Source organism: Pelophylax lessonae (assembly GCF_965119305.1).
Source record: "Pelophylax lessonae genome assembly, chromosome: 6".
Lineage (NCBI taxonomy): Eukaryota > Metazoa > Chordata > Amphibia > Anura > Ranidae > Pelophylax > Pelophylax lessonae.
This window is the reverse complement of record NC_138773.1, coordinates 305,565,221-305,587,655: the sequence shown is the minus strand read 5'-3', so window position 1 is coordinate 305,587,655 and position 22,435 is coordinate 305,565,221. Positions and strand designations below refer to the sequence as shown.

At 44.5% G+C, this 22,435-nt stretch overlaps 1 protein-coding gene across 1 annotated transcript in view; it reads left to right on the top strand.

The window, feature by feature from the left end:
* CFAP65 (cilia and flagella associated protein 65) overlaps nt 1-22,435 on the top strand; it is a 162,307-nt gene that overhangs the window by 72,802 nt on the left and 67,070 nt on the right. The window contains exons 16-20 of the mRNA XM_082260096.1: nt 535-700; nt 12,696-12,824; nt 15,113-15,338; nt 15,810-15,938; nt 18,727-18,903. Coding sequence (XP_082116222.1) covers nt 535-700; nt 12,696-12,824; nt 15,113-15,338; nt 15,810-15,938; nt 18,727-18,903 — 827 coding nt within the window. The remainder of the gene's footprint in view (nt 1-534; nt 701-12,695; nt 12,825-15,112; nt 15,339-15,809; nt 15,939-18,726; nt 18,904-22,435) is intronic.

The following is a 22,435-nucleotide window of genomic DNA, read 5'->3' as shown; positions in this document are numbered from 1 at the left end:
TTTCTCCAGTTCCCCGATATCCTTTTTGAGAACTGGTGCCGAAAACGGAACTGCATATTCCAGATGAGGTCTTATGAATCAAAGTCGCATCAAAAGCCACACCAATATAATGCAGGCACCTTTTCAAAGTCATTGAGACTTTAAGTTGCACCAATTTGAACAGGTGCTTTTGAAAAGAAAGGGGTGCATCCTGTCATACAAATTTAATGTCCAAAGTTGCACGACAAATCACACAAGTGTGAATGGAGCCTAATTATATTTTGTTTGTTTAAAAGGGACAAACCCAAACTGGCACTACCTATTTTAAATTTACCATCTTCATCTTTACCAGTTGTCAGCAACCTTTTCCATATTTAGGTGTCAATTTAAAAGCATTAGACATAAAAAAAATGTTTTAGCATATTTTCCCCACTTTTACTTTATACTGCTGCATACAGTTGCATACAAAACTTTATGCTGTATGCAGCATTTTTAACACCCACATGAATGAGCCCTAAAAAAAACACAAATTTACTTTTTTCCTTTTTAACTCAGACTCAGCAAGAGCTCCTGGATTTAGGCAACATTTTGGTTGGCAGTTTCCAGTCACATGATCTACTTCTATCAAATGATGGGAATTGCACCCTGGAATATACACTAAGTGCCAAGCAGGAGATCACTGGGCCATGTGACCCGGATGAGGTCATTAATGACCCAATAGGTAAATACCTTATTTTTTGGTGTTGTATACTTAAAGGGTAACTGCACTTTCATTTGGGGGAAAAAAATAAATAAATAAAGATATATATATATATATATATATATATATATATATATATATATATACAGTATGTCACAAAAGCGAGTACACCCCTCACATTTCTGTAAATATTTTATTATATCTTTTCATGTGACAACACTGAAGAAATGTCACTTTGCTACAATGTAAAGTAGTGAGTGTACAGCTTGTATAACAGTGTAAATTTGTTGTCCCCTCAAAATAACTCAACACACAGCCATTAATGTCTAAACTGCTGGCAACAAAAGTGAGTACACCCCTAAGTGCAAATGTCCAAATTTGGGGCCAAAGTGTCAATATTTTGTGTGGTCACCATTATTTTGAAGCACTGCCTTAACCCTCTTGGGCATGGAGTTCACCAGAGCTTCACAGGGTACCACTGAAGTCCTCTTCCACTCCTCCATGATGACATCACAGAGCTGGTGGATTTTAGAGATCTTGCGCTCCTTCACTTTCTGTTTGAGGACTCCCCACAGATGCTTAATAGGGTTTAGGTCTGGAGACATGCTTGGCCAGTCCATCACCTTTACCCTCAGCTTCTTTAGCAAAGCAGTGGTGGTCTTGGAGGTGTGTTTGGAGTTATCATGTTGGAAAACTGCCCTGCAGCCCAGCCTCCGAAGGGAGGAGATCATGCTCTGCTCCAGTATGTCACAGTACATGTTGGCATTCATGGTTCCCTCAATGAACTGTAGCTCCCCAGTGCCAACAGCACTCATGCAGCCCCAGACCATGACACTCCCACCACCATGCTTGACTGTAGGCAAGACTCACTTGTCTTTGTACTCCTCACCTGGTTGCCACCACACACGCTTGACACCATCTGAGCCAAATAAGCATATCTTGGTCTCATCAGACCACAGGACATGGTTCCAGTAATCCATGTCCTTAGTTTGCTTGTCTTCAGCAAACTGCAGCCTTTCTTGTGCATCATCTTTAGAAGAGGCTTCCTTCTGGAACGAGAGCCATGCAGACTAATTTGATGCAGTGTGCGGCGTATGGTCTGAGCATTGACAGGCTGACCCCCCACCCCTTCAACCTCTGCAGCAATGCTGGCAGCACTCATACATCTATTTCCCAAAGACAACCTCTGGATATGACGCTGAGCATATGCACTCAACTTATTTGGCCAACTATGGCGAGGCCTGTTCTGAGTGGAACCTGTCCTGGTAAACCGCTGTATCGTCTTGGCCACCATGCTACAGCTCAGTTTCAGGGTCTTGGCAATCTTCTTATAGCCTAGGCCATCTTTACAGTATGTAGAGCAGCAATTCTTTTTTCAGATCCTCAGAGAGTTCTTTGCCATAAGGTGCCATGTTGAACTTCCAGTGACCAGTATGAGAGTGAGAGCGATAACACCAAATTTAACACACCTGCTGCCCATTCACACCTGAGACCTTGTAACACTAACGAGTCACATGACATTGGGGAGGGAAAATGGCTAATTGGGCCCAATGTGGACATTTTCACCCAAGGGTGTACTCACTTTTGTTGCCAGCGGTTTAGACATTAATGGCTGTGTGTTAAGTTATTTTGAGGGGACAGCAAATTTACACTGTTATACAAGCTGTACACTCACTACTTTACATTGTAGCAAAGTGTCATTTCTTCAGTGTTGTCACATGAAAAGATACAATAAAATATTTACAAAAATGTGAGGGGTGTACTCACTTTTGTGAGATACTGTATCATATATCATATACAATTGCAACACAATTCATACCGTAATTAAATGTTTTAAAAAATGACCTTTCCTTTTCAATCTGCAGCACTGTAATTTTCTGTAAAATGCAATATGGCCACCTGGAAGTGTTCTGTACACAGATGGTGTATAAAGAACGCCCCCTGAAAATGTAATTTCCTGCTTGTGTGATTGGCTGACTGATTTTCTCAAAAGTCTGCACCAAGATACAAATCTGATTTTGAGCATCCCCTACAAAAAAAAATGTCATTTTTGGTGAGATACTCCCAAAGGGAAACCACGTCTAAAGGGATGCAGACCCTGCCACTTTCCTTAGAGCACTGTAGATGCAGCGGCTGATTGATAATTATGAAACTCCTATACAGATTCACTGTGCTCATAGACACAGACAAACAGCTATTACCCCAGAATAACAAAAGGTAGGAATCTGCAACAAAGTTTGTTAAGATCCTTGCAATGTACAGAGATCACCCAGAGGGGAATATTTTTTTCTCAACAAAAGTGGACTCCACTAACATTTCATATTCCTGATTTATGTCTGTTGTACCATATATTTCTGTTAAAAAGTATTCTGTTCTTTTTGTATTGCTTCCTTTGTGTGAAATACCTGGTGATCCTGCTAGTCCCCCTGCTATCCTATTACAAACCGACCACGCTAAGCATGAGAACGCCTCCATCCCTGCGTGGTCAGTTTTCTGCCTGTGCTGGTAGAACAGCCTGCCTGTCCTCCAATTACCAAGACTTGTGCTAACCCCCCCCCACCCCACAAAGCCAATTTACCGAGAAGATCAGTGTGCTGCTTTTTATCCACCCCCCACCTCACTGAGCCTCTTATGCAGCTGAGAACCAAGGTTATGTGATCACATATAAAGAAAAAAAAAAATATGTATATATATATATATATATATATATATATATATATATATATATATATATATATTTTATCTTGACACATAGATGTTTTTCCTTTCATTTATATTTTAAATGGAATGGGTTGTTTTACAAGGTGAGGGTTCACATATAACTTATTGTAGCACCCTCCTAGGTAGGTGCTAGATAAAATAATCTATTGCTCCTTCTGCCTATCAGGGGAGCCTGATCTGTTAGGTTGCCTGTTACATGTTTCCAGGTGTGATTCATTGGGTCTGTGGGAGTGTCCCCACTGTATCCAATAAGGGAGCTTGTTGGACAGTGGAAGAAACCCAGCCAGTGACACATTGGTTTTTGTGGGAGTCTCAGTGGGTGGGCATTCTTGCAGTGCATCCTGGGATTGCTCATAAAAGCCGGGGGACATGTAACAGGGTGTCTTTGGCGGGAAGCAGAGTCCCAGGAGGAGGCTGACACCTGGTCTCTCCTCCTGAAGCAAGAGGAAAGTGGTCTTAGGCAGTCAGCCTAGTGAACCAGGTGTGGTGCTGAGCTGCAGAGGATCCAGTGAGGCTGACGGTGGAGCTGCTGGCAGAATCTTCTAGGAGGAACAGTGTCGGTGAGTACCAGGAGATTTGCCAAAGGGTCTGCCCAGGAAGGGGGATCACTCCAGAGAAGTCAGAGGATCAAGGGGTCAGCTCACACAGAGTGTCAGAGTAAAGGGGGTGCCATTTAGAATCCTGAGTGCCGGGTCACACTTATGCGATGCGGGAAGGCTGCGAATTTGCAGCATGTTCCCGCATCGCAAACGCACCCTTGGCAGTTCACACTGCCATATGCGATACGCTGGGGGTGTCAATGAAATGTTAACGACACCCCCAGTTTGATCGCATATCGCAGTGTCTTTACAGTTCGCACAGAATCGGATCGCACAAGTGTGAACCACTGTGCGATCCGATCCTGATGCGGCTGAAAAAAAGGGTCCTGTGCGACTTTTGTGCGGGTGCAGTGCGAATTTAGCCATACAAAGTGTATGGCTGTATTTGCACCGCACAGCTGATCGCATGTAATGAAGGAGCAGTGCGCTCCGATATTACATGCGATCGCCGCAGCCGCAAGAGTGTGAACCAGCACTAAAGAGTGGGAACAAAGGGGGTGCCAAGTAGGACCCTGAAGAGTGATACACAGTACAGTACAGTTCATCTAATTCTCCTTCACTGCAGTATCAAGGTGAAGCAGCGGCCTTGTCGCACTCAGCATTATATAGAAGTCCCAGCAATTGTGCATAGTTTATACAGTTGGAGTATCCCACTCATCCCTTCTCCTATCCCAGTTCTCAAATAAATCAACAAAAACTAAAACCCCTGGACTGTTTTCTGACTGAGCCAAGCACTTTGAATATGCTACATTGTCAAGTTGTTGCTATGGGTAACCCAGGGGAAACGACCCTGTAACCAGCGGCTCCCATGTGAGTAGTGCTACATTATTTTAGCCATGGCTTATGGTAATCTATTTTGCTTATAATATTATTAATGTTTAGGTTTATGTAAATTTTAAACATTTTTTTCTTAAACTTTTTTTTTTTCTAAATAATGGTTTCACCCTAAGTTACTGAGATGTTGAATTGCAATGATGGTCGAACAAAATTACAAAAAAATTGTAGTTGAAAAGGTATATCTATTTATAAAAACAGAAAGTTTGACATTTACTGCAGGTGAAACTTCCTGATGCATGTGTTTGTTTTAATGCAAAAAAGTGGAGACTGCGCTCAAATATTAGTGCATTGTACATAATTACTGTATCAATAGATAAATGAAAATAGGAATAACATTCGTTGCTATAACAATCTAATTATGAACCTGTGGGTCACCCCAAAAGTTCTCAAATAAAGTGACTGTGCTAACACAAATAATCCTTAGTATTTTAAAGTGCCATGGATGGTGCAACCATAATAAAACAAAGTGCTAACACAAATTATTGCAATACATATAGTCCTCAGTGTTTTAAATTAAGTGCCTTTGTGCAACGATAATAAAGCAATGCATAAACAGTCCTCAGTGATTATAAAGTGCTGGGGGCTCAGTGGGAGTGCGTATCCATGTGCAAGATACAGCGGGGAATCCGTCACCTAATGTTCAGCCCACTTACCAGACGACCCCTTGGGGTCTAGTGTAGGTAAATGGTTCCTTTGCGTGGCTCCCTGTGTGTCCTCAGAATGCCTCAATGGGACCTATGTCCTCTCACTGGGATGGGGATATAGCCTGGGGGTCCGCTCCACTGTGTGGGGAAGGGCTGTAAGGATTCCACTGCGTGTAGCGTTGGTGTGGTGGTCTCATTAAGCCGCAAGAGAAGTGGGGAAACTCATGGTGTAGTATTTACAGATCAAGTTTTATTAACCACTTAAGCCCCGGAGGATTTGGCTGCTCAAAGACCAGGTCCTATTTTGCGATTTGGCACTGCGTGACTTTAACGGACAATTGCGTGGTCATGCGATGTTGTACCCAAATTAAATTGATGACCTTTTTTTCCCACAAACAGGGCTTTCTTTTGGTGGTATTTGATCACCTGTGCAATTTTTATTTTTTGCGCTATAAACAAAAAAGGAGCGTCAATTTTAAAAAAATAACAATATTTTTCAAATTTTTTTATATGAAATTCCCCAAAAAAAAATGTAAAAATCAAAATTTTTTAACATTTTAGGCCAATTTGTTTTCTGCTACATATTTTTGGTAAAAAAAATCGCAATAAGCGTATTTTGATTGGTTTGCGCAAAAGTTATTGCGTTTACTAACTGAGGAAAAGATTTTTCTCTGTCGCTCATTGACAGACGTAGTCCTCTTTGATTCTCATCAATAGGGTTATGCTGCCTCCGCAGGAGTAGGACTAGGCAGAAAGAAAAACGTTCTGGCTCCACCCTAGGGGCAGTCCCAGAGGGTATATCCTCCCTCTCTCTGCTACAGGATGTCAGTTTTTTTCTGTCTAGTCAGGAGTAAGGAACTAAGTTCCTTGCTGGGATCTTTTGGTCCTGGCAAGATTTTCTAGAAAAAATATTTTTTTAGGTAGTTTCTCCAGTTTTTTTCCTGTGAGATCTTCAAGCAATTATGCCGGATCTGGGCGACGGGCTGGATGTTGAGATCCAGTGGTCACCCCAGCCAGCCTACGAGCGCGCGCAGACCATAGCATCACGCTTGGTCGGCCGCGACACATTCAAGTAAGTATGCGGACCGGGCGACGGGCTGGATGTTGAGATCCAGTGGTCACCCCGGTTCAGTCTACGAGCGCGTGCAGACCATAGCTCCGCGCTGGGTCGGCCGCGACAGAGTCCCATTGGAGGGACTGACCTGGCGAGTTAAACGTCTCGCTTGGACGCCAGGAACCAGAGAGTCAAGGCGTCCGGATTGGTCGACAGCCCCCCACTTCGGTGGAGAGGGTACTGTGAAGAGAGGGTGCCTGTCAGTTCGGTATGGTGAGTAGTCCGCCGCCATTTTGCTGTAGACCAGGTACACGAGCGTCCGCAGGTCACGCCGGCCGCCATTTTTTTGGAGTCTATTGTCTCCTGCATGGGGGCGGCCATGTTTGAGGTGCCCAGCTAACCTCGTGGAGTAGCTGGGAACGCCGGAAGGCGTACACAGGGGGCGGAGCCACTTCCTTCTACCCGGGAAACCTAGCACAGTACTTCCCAGTCTGCACAAGACAAACGCTGACTGCAGTTGATAGGAAACTTCTCTGCATCGGGTGGTGAGCCTTTGGGGTCCCTCTCTCTCTCTGTGGGGGTCAATAAGCAGGTACACTGAGGGGCGCTGTTGCGCAAGGGGGATACAGATAAAAAAAAAAAAAAAAAAGTTTTTTTCTGGCAAAGTGTCCTGGATTAACATGGACCCTTCCACACATGTATCTCCACCTGATCCCCTCGAGGTGTCTGCAGGATCCTCCAGCACCCCGCTTACCATTGAATCATTATCAGCAATTATGGAGACCTTTGTATCCCGGGTGGAAGTGGCTTGTCAGGGACAGGGTGCAAGAAAGCGACCCCCGCCTACCCCCATTTTATCTGAAACTTCTGATTCAGAATCTGAGCCTATACCTGCAGTTGCAGGTACCTCATCTGGGATTTGTGTCTCGGGTACTGTCTCTTCAGACAGTGAGGAAGATGTTTCGGCATCAGCCATAGCCCGAGAGGAAGCGTTGGTAAACGCACTAATTGTATCTGTCCGAGAAACCTTAAGATTACAGGGTACACCGTCGGAAGTAGCTGAGACTGAAATTCCCTTTGGTACTAAAAAACGCATCAAAGTGGCGAAGGTATTTCCATTGCCCAAATGTTTTGGTAATCCGATCAAGGAAGAATGGAGTCAGCCAAAACGCACTTCTGCTATTTCCAAACGCATTAGTAGGCGTTATCCGTTTGAGGAAGCCCTCATTAAGAAATGGACAGAACCACCGGTGGTGGATTCACCAATTTCTAGATTAAATAAAGCCACGGTCATTCCATTGGAAGACACTCCGTCTTTTAAGGATCCGGTGGATCGCAAGATAGAAGCTATGTCCCGCGCCATGTTTTCCTTGATTGGATCAGCTTTCAGACCAATAATTGCTATTGGGCTGGTTTCGCAGACTGTAACTGAATGGACCAAGTGGTTACGCCGGGACTTAGAAGAGGTCCCTCAGGCGGTATCAGATTTGTTGGAACAGATGATACAAGGGTTACAGTTTGTTTGTGACGTGGCGTTAGACGCCACTCCATTATTGGCGCGAGCATCAGTTTCAGCAGTGGTTCTCAGGCGTACACTGTGGCTAAAATGTTGGTCAGCTGACCAAGGTTCCAAGAAAGCATTGGCTAATCTCCCCTTTTTAGGAGAGCGTTTATTCGGAGCCAACTTAGATGAGATCATTAAGGATCTCACGGGAGGAAAGAGCACTTTCTTACCGCAAAGCGCTAAGGGTAAAGGACCTCGTCAAAGACGGGGGCCTTCTTTCTCCGCTCATAAGAAATTTTTTCGGCCCACGGGTGAGAAAACAAAGTCCTCCAAAGCTCCTTCGGGAGGTTTCAGGGGACGCTGGTCGGGCAAGCAAAAGTCCGATTCTTCCAGACCTGAAGATAAGACTACTAAAGCCTGAAGGTGCGCCCCCACCCATAGATGGGGTGGGGGGACGTCTTCGCCAGTTCTCGGATCCATGGCTTTCCAGAATCCCGGACAAATGGGTTTGCGAAGTCATAAGGTCAGGGTACAAGATCGAGCTTCGATCTCTTCCACCGGCGCGATTCTTCCCTTCCAATATCCAACTATCCCCGGATCGTTTAGAAGATCTGCGGAGAGCAGTCACGGATTTACTACAACAAGGAGTTGTGGTCCACGTTCCTTGGGCAGAACGCTTTCAGGGGTTTTATTCCAACCTATTTACAATACCCAGGAAAGAGGGCAAGGTGCGTCCAATTCTGGACTTAAGGGCACTCAATTCTTTTGTCAACATAAGAAAATTCAGGATGGAGTCCATTCGCACAGTAGCGGCCTCCCTGCATCAGGGGGATTTCCTAGCGTCCATAGACATCAAAGATGCCTATCTTCACATTCCCATTTACGCAGGACATCAGCGGTTTCTACGTTTCTCCGTGGAAGAGAACCATTATCAGTTTGCGGCGTTACCTTTCGGTCTCGCCACGGCTCCTCGGGTCTTTACGAAGGTGTTGGCCCCAATTTTGGCACTACTGCGTCAACGAGGCATATCGATTCTAGGTTACCTAGACGATCTTCTGCTTCATGCAGAGTCTCCGCAGACCCTGTTACAAAACCTAGAGATTACTATGATCTCTTTACAGGAATTCGGGTGGTTGGTGAACCGGCAAAAGTCATTTCTGGTCCCCACCAGGAGGCTCGAATATCTGGGTCTAATTCTAGACACATCCAGGACAAGAGTATTCCTTCCGGTAGGGAAACTCCAGAAGATTCAATCAGCAATTCAGTTGTTACTATCCAACAGCTGGCCGTCTCTTCGGACTTGCATGAGGGTTCTGGGGTTGATGGTGGCTTCCTTCGAAGCAGTCCCATTTGCCCAGTCCCATACCCGAATTCTTCAGGAAGAGATTCTTCTCAAATGGAATCAGAATCCGGAAACCCTGGACTATCGGATCTGATTGAGCGAACAGACCAGGGAGTCTCTGGTCTGGTGGCTTCGATCTCCGATGCTCAGCCAGGGGAAGTCATTTCTGCCAATATATTGGACGATTGTGACCACGGATGCCAGTCTATCCGGATGGGGAGGAATTCTTGGTCGATTATCCGTCTAGGGACTTTGGTCCCCGGAAGAATCCAGGTTACCGATAAATGTATTGGAACTAAGAGCGATCAAACTTTGTCTGATTCTCTGGACCGAGCAGCTCCAGGGCAGCCCGGTTCGGATCCAGTCGGACAACGCCACGGCCGTGGCTTATGTCAATCACCAGGGGGCACCAAGAGTGTCCGGGCGGCCAGGGAAGTGGCTTGCATCCTTCGCTGGGCGGAACGGTTTGTTCCAACTATCTCTGCGGTGTTCATTCCGGGGGTGGAGAATTGGCAGGCAGATTATCTCAGCCGTCAGACTCTGGATCAGGGGGAATGGTCCCTCCATCCAGAAGTTTTCCACCAGTTGTGCCTACGTTGGGGCACCCCGGATGTGGATCTGTTGGCATCTCGATTCAACAGGAAAGTGCAGAGATTTGTGGCTCACTCCCGCGATCCTCTAGCAGAGACCGCAGACGCACTGGTCGCCCCGTGGGGACAATACCAGCTAATATATGCCTTCCCTCCTCTCAGGTTACTGCCAAGACTTCTTCGCAGAATAGAGGGGGAAGGAATTCCAGTAATCCTGGTAGCTCTGGACTGGCCTCGTCGAGCCTGGTACGCCGACTTGGTCAGACTGGTGGCGGACGTCCCGTGGCGACTTCCTCTCAGGGAAGACCTACTGTCTCAGGGACCGATCTTCCATCCTGCTTTACGATCGCTCGCTTTAATGGCCTGGCTATTGAGACCCAGGTGCTGAAGGACAAGGGATTGTCAGCTTCAGTTATTCCTACTCTAGTTAAAGCAAGGAAAGCGACTTCCAGAAAGATTTATCATCGCACATGGAAGTCCTACATTGCATGGTGTGAACCCCGGGGTTTCAACCACGTTCCTATTCGGTTAATCGAATATTAGCTTTTCTGCAACAAGGGGTTAAGCAGAAACTGGCCTTGAGCACTATCAAGGGTCAGGTTTCAGCATTAGCTATCTTCTTTCAGAAACCTTTGGCTACTCATTCCTTGGTGCGGAATTACCTACGTTGTCCCAGAAGGTGGCCTTCTTGGTGGCTATCACTTCTGCACGCAGGGTGTCAGAACTGGCCGCATTATCTTGTCGTTCCCCATATCTGGTGGTTCATAGAGATAAGGTGGTTCTACGCCCGAATCCATCTTTCTTACCTGAAGTAATTTCAGAATTTCATCTGAATGAGGAAATTGTATTACCTTCTCTGTGTCCTAAGCCCAGCCATCATCGGGAGTTTGCTTTGCACTCCTTGGATGTGGTTCGGGCGATGAGGGTATACTTGAAAACGACGGACTCGTTTCGCAAGACGGATTCACTTTTTGTGGTCCCGAAGGGGCCCAAAAAGGGGTTGCCTGCATCTGCCGCGACTATTTCCAAATGGATCAGACAGACGGTGGTACAGGCTTATTCTATTAAGGGTCGGGAGCCCCCATTCCCTGTTAAGGCGCATTCCACTCGGGCGCTTAGTGCGTCATGGGCCTTTCGCCATCAGGCGTCAGTGGTCCAGGTGTGCAAGGCGGCTACCTGGTCGTCGGTGCATACCTTTACAAAACATTATAAAGTTGATGTAATGGCATCGTCCGATACCTCGTTTGGCCGCAAGGTTTTGCAGGCCGCAATTTGAGGAGACCAGTGGTCTACCTCGAGGGTTTTTTTCCGTTGGAATTTTATTTTGAGTCTCATTCTTTGTTTATGATGAGCCTTTAAACTTCTAGTTGGCACCGGTTGGGCCTTCTAGATTGGATTTTGATTTCTGTCAATCCCACCCCTCATTTGTGGCACTGCTTTGGGACGTCCCTATTGATGAGAATCAAAGAGGACTACGTCTGTCAATGAGCGACAGAGAAAATTGGATTTTTGTAAGATCTTACCGTAAAATCCTTTTCTCTTAGCTCATTGACAGACGTAGTACCCGCCCCTCTATCATTGAGTTGGGTTGTGTTAAATTCTCTGACACTGCTTTGTGACATAACTGACATCCTGTAGCAGAGAGAGGGAGGATATACCCTCTGGGACTGCCCCTAGGGTGGAGCCAGAACGTTTTTCTTTCTGCCTAGTCCTACTCCTGCGGAGGCAGCATAACCCTATTGATGAGAATCAAAGAGGACTACGTCTGTCAATGAGCTAAGAGAAAAGGATTTTATGGTAAGATCTTACAAAAATCCAATTATGTCATTTTTATTGTTTTATTTTTTTAACTAGTAATGGCGGCGCTCTGCGATTTTTTTTTTTTTGCGGATCTGCGACATTGCGGCGGACAGATCGGCTCCCTGACTAACAGTTTTGACACTTTTGGTGGTACCAGTGACATTACTACAGTAATCAGTGCTATACATATACACTTTTACTGTAAAAATTACACTGGCAGGGAAGGGGTTAACTTTATTAGTGCCCAAAGGGTTAAGTGTGTCCCTAGGGGCGTGATTCTAACTGTGGGGGGGGACATGGCTTGTGATGTAACCACAGAGACTTACGATCCTGCATAGGATCGTATGATCTCTGCAGTTACACCAGGGAGAATGACAGGCGGCTTTGTTTACATCAGCCGCCTGCCTTTCTCCCTCTCCAGCGGGAGATCGTGAGTGGCCGGCGGACATCGGAGCCGCAGGTCACTTGTGCGGGGATGGCCGTGAACGAGCGTACGTCGCTTTGCCCAGGAGGGGCTGACTGCCGCAGTAAATATACTGTGGGCGGTCGGCAAGCGGTGAAATTCAGTAATCACTTACATTTAATTTCCATATGAACAGCCGGATCGTGGAGCCGCAATGGAGATGCCGGTTTGCGTTCCGGATGCTTTCCGGATGCGTTCCAATAGGCCAGAAGTGACGTGGGGCGTAGCACTGGACCCGACGCGTTTCGTCAGCAAACGTCTGACGTCATCAGGGATCATGTGTTTGTTTTAAATGACAATAATTATAATTATTTTCCCCACTGTACAATTATTAACACGAAAGGGGTAATATTTAATAAAATATTAATGGGTGGTGATGACACGTGCCTTATTGATTCATGTAAAGGTTGGGTTTTAATTAAAACTTCATTCTCATATTGTTTTTTTTATATTTCTCCATAGCTCTGGAGTTTGATCATAGTAAAGGGAGGCTACCAGCCCGTACCAAGCTGAAGGTGAGAATAGCAGCCCACCCGGCCCGCAGACTCTCCTACACCTGGACAATCAGCTACTGCATCCTCTCTCCAAAAGGTGAGTTCACTATTTTCTCTTGGCTTTGGCCGGTTATATAGGCACATAGCCACTGACCAAGTAATGACCCAGTATTTTTTTGCTGTTTATATGTTTCTCATACTAATAAACCAGGTCTTAGAATAGTTTGCATTTTTTCCTTTCATCCATGATTCTTTTGAAACCTTCATCCATACATGTACACGTTGTGGAGACACAAAGGCAAAATAACATTTTAATATACACAAAATCATGAAACATTAGAAATGAGAACACAAAAGAGGGCAAGTAATTGCCTGACACCATATAGAGCACATGTGTCAAACACATTGCCCGGGGGCCGAATCTTGCTCGCCAGGCCATTTTATGTAGCCCTTGCACCTCTCCTGAGCTGTGGCATCCCCTCTTCTCCGCCCCTACTTTGTCTCAGCAGTTGGCAGCAGAGAGGAGGACAAAACTCCTCTGCCAGATCATGTCCAGCTGCCAAGAGACTCTTCCCCCCCCCCCTCCATCTCAGCAGTCAGCAGCTGAGAGAAGGACAGAACACCTCCTACAGATCCTGCGCCTCCCTGTGCAGTGGAAGCACCCCTCCTCTCAGCATTCAGCAGACTCTGGCAGCTGACTGCTGCCCTCCTCTGGTCCTCCTCCAGACCCTTCACTTTGATTCCCAGCTCTGCACCTAGCTTCTTCCTGGAAGCAGTACAAGGTATCAGGGTACACTGTGATATAAAGGAGGATGGGGGACTCTTCTGATGGTGGGGGGCTCTTGACATCTGATGTAAGGAGGGGTTGGGTTTTCTGGACATTTAGTTTTTGCAGATACAACCGGCCCTTTGAGGGTAACCAAAATGCTGATGCGGCACACTATAAAATTGAGTTTGACACCCCTGGTATAGAGGAAAGTTTCAGAAAAAAAGAGCAACACAAGTGTTAGTGAGAGGTGATATGAGCTAATTAGGAAAGATGATTTTTGTGATCAAAGAGAAGTTTCCATATAACTGTATTTGAGATTTAAAGTGAACTTTGCTTAGTTTGAAACTTTCAAAAATAAACATCTGCTTAAAGCGTTATTAAACCCAAAAGCTAACATTTTATTATACTGCATTTTAGTCTTTCTTCTATTTCCATCTGGTGGTTGTTTTTCAAAAGAACAAGCTCTCCAACAGAATGCATCAGTTACAGGGATGAGACAAACCATTTACTACTAACAGGGGTGCTTATAATAATCAGCTTTTATTTATTTATGTATAACCTTTATCCCCAAAAAAAAGAAAAAAGGTTTGCTGTAACTGCTTGTGAGCTGGAGTTTGGCCTACATTTGTTAGTGGCTTTAAAGAGGAAGTAAACCCTCCTCTACAACTTGTACCTATAGGTGATCCTATGATAAGGCTTACCTATAGGTACTGTAAATATCTCCTAAACTTGCACCGTTTAGGAGATATTTACCTTACATGCAGCCAGTGACGTCACTGGCGCATGCGCTCTGAAGGAACAACCACTCGTGCCGTTCCTTCAGAGCCCCGTGCCGTGACCGTCGGCTCCCGCGCATGTGCGCGGGAGTGACGTCACCGCGGCTCCGGCCAATCAGATGGCCGGATGCTGCGATCCTGGAAGACGGGCGACTATTGGACATGTCGCCCGTCATACAGGTAAGCGGACGGCACGGTGGGGGCTCATTCTAAGGTAAGTATTTCATAATGAGCAAGTATGCGATGCATACTAGCTCATTATGTGTTTCTCTTGCAGGTTGCAAAAAGACAAAAAAATTTTTTGGGGGGCTTACAACCTCTTTAAAGAAACAGGATCCTTTTTTTTTTTTTTTTTTTTTTTTTTTTTAGGGTAACAAACACTTTAATCATGTTGTGCCTTCCAACGCTAAGATGCTCTTTTTATACCCAATCGTGTCACTGACCTGTTGCCATTTAACCAATTAGTAGCAAAATGTTCTTCTTGCTGGTATCACTTACTTTACCAGCCTTTTGTTGCCCTATCCTAACTTTTTTGACCTTTTTTTGATAAGGTATTTTAACCTTTTTTTTTTCTTAAAATTGTACATTTTCTCAGTTTAAACATTTTAATATGTTTTCTATTTTCAATTGTGAATAAAATATGGGTTTACGAGATTTGCAAATTATTGCATTTTGTTTTTTTTGTAGATTGTACACAGCGTCCCAACTTTTATGGAATTGGGGTTGTATAATAGTTATAGATATGGGGGATATTCTATAGCAAATGGCTACAAAAACATGAATGTGTGAAGATACTCAGATAGCAAAATCAAGTGTTATACCTGTTTCTGCTTCTTCTAGCTCTGGATACGGCAAACAGAGTCACAGAGAAACAGTTTCTGTGCAGTGTGACAGCACAGGGAGTCTACCCGACATTCACTGTGGTTGATGCATGTCCAGTGGGCAGTGCCAGCGCTCTTACCAAGACTCAGCTATGGAGGCTCTTTTCACTGGAGAGACTTAACTCCTGTCTACAAAGTGACCCCACACCTCCAGAGCTAATATACAGGGTTCCTACTCGACACAGGTATGGCCGTTGGTCTGCTACAGTGAGTAGTCATATCTCTCTCTCTCTCTCTATAAAATTATACCAAAAGTATTGGGACACCTGCCTTTACACGCACATGAACTTTAATTTGCATCCCAGTCTTTGGGATGAATTAGAGCAGAGACTTTGAGCCAGGCCTTCTCATCCAACATCAGTGCCTGACCTCACTATTGTGCTTCTGGAAGAATGGTAAACATACCCATAGACACACTCCTAAACCTTGTGGACAGCATTCCCAGAAGAGTTGAAGCTGTTATAGCTGCAAAGGGTGGGCCAACTCAATATTGAACCCTACGGACTAAGACTGGGATGCCATTCAATTAAATGTGTGTGTAAAGGCAGGCGTTCCAATATTTTTGATAATATAGTGTGTGTGTATATATATATATATATATATATATATATATATAGTATGATGCATTCTGGAACTTGTGTCTTTTTTTCATCCAGCACTCGCACATGTCCAGCTGTAAACACCCCAGTCTTGCTGGACTTCAACTTCGGAGCTGCCCCCGTGGGCTCGGAGCCATTTGTGGCCGTCCTTTTGCTGGAGAATAATGGCGTATTACCTGTGAATTGGTGAGTTCACTGGAAGGTGGCCCATTTTGTTGTTAGCAGGGTGCAATATGAATTTTGATAGGCACCAGGGCTTTTTTTCAGCGGGAACGCGGGGGAACGCAGTTCCGGCACCTCCAGCACCGACTGTATGTAATGGCAAGGGGTTCAAGGTCTATTGATGCTATCTGCTGGGGGGATCTATTGTTGCTGGAGGAGATCTACTTTTGTGGGGAGAGGAGAGGTGTGTACTGTTGCTTGGGAGGTCTATTGTTGGTGGTGAATCTACTGTTGCTGAGGGGGGGGATATGTTGCTGGGGGTCAGTTGTTGCTGGGAGGAATCTAGTGATGCTGGCTGCAGGAAAATCTGTTGTTGCTGCTGGGGGTCTATTGTTGCTAGGGGAGGGGGTATTTTGTTGCCAGTGATACATTGTTGCTGGGGGAGGGTCTATTGTTCCTGCCTCCTGGAGAGTCTATTAATGCTGGCTGCAGGGAGATCCTGCTGGGGATCTTTTGTTGCTGGGGGAGGGGGTATTTTGTTCCGGATGGTTCATTGTTGCTGAGGGGAGGGGGGTCTATTGTTAATGGCTGCATGTGCTCTGTGTTTTTCTTGTTATTATTAACAAATTCCATACAAATTATGTAGTACCACAATTGTTATATGGTTCTGTATTCTCTAAAAGGAGCTGTACTTGGGAGGTGGAACTAAGGAATGGTGCAGGAGGTGGGAAGGGGGCGGAGACAAGGGGTGACTCGGAAAGTGGAGTTCCTGCACCTGTTGTCTGAGAAAAAAAGCCCTGATAAGCACTATTTGTATCTAAATTTCTCATATAAAATAACTGCAATATCATTTGTGACATAAAACAACTCTTTTCGTGGGGGAAAATAAATATTGTTTGTGATACCATACTTTGAAAAGTTTTCTTTCTTCCACTCCTCTTTTTGTCAGTAAAGGCACACATACTGCTAAGCATCCATGGATTTAAATTGATGATAAAGTTTATCTAAACCCCAAAAATGTATCATATTGCAGCTTATCTGTCCTTGGATGTAGTGGTCCTGCCAATAACACACTTCCTGTCCTAGGATGGGACAAAAAGTGAATGAAAGCAGTAGTAAACTTTGTAAAAAAATAAAAATCAACCTGCAAGGCAATGTTATAATGTGCTAGTATGCATGGCATACCAGCACATTATAGGAGACATACCTTAACCACCAGGCCGATTTCTGACACTTGTTGTTTACAAGTTAAAATCTGTATTTTTTGCTAACCCCCAAACATTATATATATATATATATATATATATATATATATATTTTTTTTTTAGCAGAGACCCTAGCGAATAAAATGGAGACCGTTGCAATACTTTGTCACACCGTATTTGCGCAGCGGTCTTAAAAATTCAATATTTTGGGAAAAAATACAAATTTTTGAATAAAAAAAAATTAAAATTAATTTCACACGCTTGTGGAATGGCGACAAATATTGGTACTTCCATAGGTGATGCAAAAAACAATTTCTACAGGTTACCAGTTTAGAGTTACAGAGAAGGTCTAGGGCTACAATTATTGCTCCCGCGCTATCGATCGCTGTGATGCCTCACATGTGTGGTTTGAACACCATTTACATATGTGGGCGCGACTTGCATATGAGTCTGCTTCTGCGCTCGAGTTCGGAGGGACGGGGCGCTTTAAATTTTTTATTTTGTTTTCCTATTTATTTTACCTTTTATTTTAAAACTGTCCCTTTTAAAAAAAAAATTTTTGATCACTTTCATTCCTATTACGAGGAATGTAAACATCCCTTGTAATGTGAGATTTGGGGTCAAAAAGACCTCCGATCTCACATCTACACTAAAAAGCAAGAAAAAAAAAATGGGCCCTTTAGGGCCTGTTGGGAGGAAGTGATGTATGACTTCGCCCCAGTCCTCCAAGGCCATAGAGTGGAGTGTGGGCCATCTTGCCCTCACTCTTCTTCTTGCCTAGGAGGGGAAAGGACTGAAACGTTTTCCCCGCTACCGACGGCTCCGGTAAGCAGGGAAAATGACCGGGAAGCGGCGAAAGGGGCCATAAAAGTGATCCCGCAGCAAATCAGTAGCTGGGACCACTTTTATGTGAAAGAGGACCGGTTGCCCTGTTAAAAAAAATACGGGTTATGGCAGCTATCTGCTGCCATAACCCAGATATTTAACATTAAATTAGCTTCGTAAAACTGCGGCAAGCGGTCCGGAAGTAAAGTCTCTCCTTTTTTTTTTTTTTTTATAAAATAACAAACATGTCATACTTGCCTTCTCTGTGCAGTTGGTTTTGCACAGAACATTCCCAATCCTTCTCTTTTTGAGTCCCCCGCTGGTTCTCCTTGCTCCTCCCTCCTGCCGAGTGCCCCCAGAGCCAGCAGCTTGCAATGGGGGTACCCGAGCAAAAGCTCGCCTCCAAGCTGCAGCTCTGCGTGTCTATTCACACACAGAGCTGTGGCTCGGCCCCACCTCCTCTCTCTCTCCTGATTGGCTCAGTGGATGTGTCTCAGCCAGTGAGGAGGCAGATTAAATATTAGGGGGGCTGGAGATATAAAATGTTGGGTTTACATATTATTTAATGGGCCTGTGAGCATGTACCCAGATGTGAGACCCAGGACACATTCCCTAGAATTTTGAGTCTAGTAATATCACCTTTTGTGTTTGCAGAATAATGACCTGGTGATTCTTTAAGAGATACAGCATAGCAGCAAACCAAATATTAGACTTCCCATAGAACATCACATACATATGCTTAGTTAAGCATATAGGTAGTAAATGTTTTTCTTGTTCTAAAGGGACTTTTTATACCCGGCGGACCAGCAGATCGAACTGGAGTTCTGGGCTGAGACTTGGGAGTTTGACCCTAGCGAGATCCACCAGATGAGAATACAGGACAACAAGTTGTTTACAGTCCACCCAAAATCAGGGTTGCTTAGACCTGGCCAGCAACAGACAGTCCAGCTGTCCTACAGGTAATCCATTTTTTCAGCATTTGACAGTTTATAATAATAAAATAACAGTGTTATGAAGGGGGGTAAACCTTCCGGAGGTCAAGTGGTTAATATATGAGATTTTAGCACTGAACACTTTATGAATTTTTTCATGCATTGTTTTTATTTTTTGCATGGTATTTGTAATATTTAGACATTGTTTTGCAGTTTTCTTGGGACACTTTACAAATTGGACTATTTATGTTTTTTTTTTGTAGTTTGCATACATTTCAGAAAATTACACTGTGTTTTATATTGTTGAGTATTGCTAAAAGGGAACAGCGTAGTCACCAGGGGAGGACTGGGCCAGGGGGCAGGGGAAAATTGCCCTCCGGGCCTCTCTAATGCGCCCTAAAACGGCTGCACCGCTTCTGCCACGGACATGCCTAAAGGATTCCTGGTAAACAGCAGGGATGATTGAACGGTTCGGGTCGACCATTGGTTCGACCCGAACATTGACTGTTCGAAATTCGTCCGAATTCCAAACTTTTTGCGGTAAAAGTTCGGAATTTGGCAGCAGAACCGCCCAAAATGCAATGGGACAGGAACTGGGCTTTAAAAGCCCATGATTGGACAGAAAACGTGAGTAAAAGCCAATTGAGGGGGCAGGAGGATTCTAGCAATGTGATTGGAGTGACTAGGGGGTCCAGAGGCCAATCAGTAGTGAATACGCCCCCTAGTATATAAGATAGCCCCGCCAAATCTCTAGCACTGTAATACAGGGCTGTGGAAGAGAGTGGAAGCAGTTCTGTTACTCCTGCTGCAAAAGTGTCATTTAGCAATTATTAGTGTGAGGAAAGGGATATGCAGTGTAGTTAGGGTACTATTTTCCACTATAGTTAGATTCAATAATCTAGTTTCTGTAGGGAAAGTGTTAAGTGTCAGGGTGACCGTAGTGTAGTTTAGGGTGAACTGACTCTGACTGCTATGCCAGGGTGACAGAACTCATCAATGTCAGAGTGACCGCCAGAGAAAAAAGATCATTTTTCTTAGAATTTTTAGTAGAGCAGGGATGGGGCTCCGCTCCTTTCACACCTGGGCGTTTTTGTTTCAGGCGTTTATTGGGCTTTTTTGTGGACGTCTTTGGAGGCAGGCATGACATCTGAACTTCTGTGTAGGGGTATATATACACACACACATATATGTATATATACACATACACACATATAGGTGTGAAAGGAGCGGAACCCCATCCCTGCGCTAATGAAATTATTTGCATGGATGGGGTTCCGCTCCTTTCACACCTATATGTGTGTATGTGTATATATATATATATATACAGTGGGTACGGAAAGTATTCAGACCCCCATAAATTTTTCACTCTTTGTTATATTGCAGCCATTTGCTAAAATCATTTAAGTTCGTTCTTCTTCCTCATGAATGTACACATAGCACCCCATACTGACAGAAAAACACAAAATTGTTGACATTGTTGCAGATTTATTAAAAAAGAAAAACTGAAATATCACATGGTCCTAAGTATTCAGACCCTTTGCTGTGACACTCATATATTTAACTCAGGTGCTTTCCATTTCTTCTGATCATCCTTGAGATGGTTCTACACCTTCATTTGAGTCCAGCTGTGTTTGATTATACTGATTGGACTTGATTAGGAAAGCCACACACCTGTCTATATAAGACCTTCCAGATCACAATGCATGTCAGAGCAAATGAGAATCATGAGGTCAAAGGAACTGCCTGAAGAGCTCAGAGACCGAATTGTGGCAAGGCACAGATCTGGCCAAGGTTACAAAAATATTTCTGCTGCACTTAAGGTTCCTAAGAGCACAGTGGCCTCCATAATCCTCAAATGGAAGACTTTTGGGACGACCAGAACCCTTCCTAGAGCTGGCCGTCCGGCCAAACTGAGCTATCGGGGGAGAAGAGCCTTGGTGAGAGAGGTAAAGAAGAACCCAAAGATCACTGTGGCTGAGCTCCAGAGATGCAGTCAGGAGATGGGAGAAAGTTGTAGAAAGTCAACCATCACTGCAGCCCTCCACCAGTCGGGGCTTTATGGCAGAGTGGCCTGACGGAAGCCTCTCCTCAGTGTAAGACACATGAAAGCCCGCATGGAGTTTGCTAAAAAACACCTGAAGGACTCCAAGATGGTGAGAAATAAGATTCTCTGGTCTGATGAGACCAAAATAGAACTTTTTGGCCTTAATTCTAAGTGGTATGTGTGGAGAAAACCAGGTACTGCTCATCACCTGTCCAATACAGTCCCAACAGTGAAGCATGGTGGTGGCAGCATCATGCTGTGGGGGTGTTTTTCAGCTGCAGGGACAGGACGACTGGTTGCAATCGAGGGAAAGATGAATGCGGTGAAGTACAGGGATATCCTGGACAAAAACCTTCTCCAGAGTGCTCTGGACCTCAGACTGGGCCAAAGGTTTACCTTCTAACAAGACACTGACCCTAAGCACACAGCTAAAATAACGAAGGAGTGGCTTCACAACAACTCCGTGACTGTTCTTGAATGGCCCAGCCAGAGCCCTGACTTAAACCCAATTGAGCATCTCTGGAGAGACCTAAAAATGGCTGTCCACCAACGTTTACCATCCAACCTGACAGAACTGGAGAGGATCTGCAAGGAGGAATGGCAGAGGATCCCCAAATCCAGGTGTGAAAGACTTGTTGCATCTTTCCCAAAAAGACTCCTGGCTGTATTAGATCAAAAGGGGGCTTCTACTAAATACTGAGCAAAGGGTCTGAATACTTAGGACCATGTGATATTTCAGTTTTTCTTTTTTAATAAATCTGCAACAATGTCAACAATTCTGTGTTTTTCTGTCAGTATGGGGTGCTATGTGTACATTCATGAGGAAGAAGAATGAACTTAAATGATTTTAGCAAATGGCTGCAATATAACAAAGAGTGAAAAATGTAAGGGGGTCTGAATACTTTCCGTACCCACTGTACATATATATATGTGTGTGTGTATATATACCCCTATACAGAAGTTCCGATGTCATGCCTGCCTCCAAAGACGCCCAAAAAATGCCCAATAAACGCCTGCAACAACACACCTGGGCGTTTTTGTTGCAGGCGTTTATTGGGCATTTTTTGGGCGTCTTTGGAGGCAGGCATGACATCTGAACTTCTGTATAGGGGTATATATACACACATATATATATATATATATATACATACACAGTGGGTACGGAAAATATTCAGACCCCCTTAAATTTTTCACTCTTTGTTATATTGCAGCCATTTGCTAAAACCATTTAGGTTCATTCTTCTTCCTCATAATTGTACACATAGCACCCCATACTGACAGAAAAACACAGAATTGTTGACATTGTTGCAGATTTATTAAAAAAGAAAAACTGAAATATCACATGGTCCTAAGTATTCAGACCCTTTGCACAGTATTTAGTAGAAGCCCCCTTTTGATCTAATACAGCCAGGAGTCTTTTTGGGAAAGATGCAACAAGTCTTTCACACCTGGATTTGGGGATCCTCTGCCATTCCTCCTTGCAGATCCTCTCCAGTTCTGTCAGGTTGGATGGTA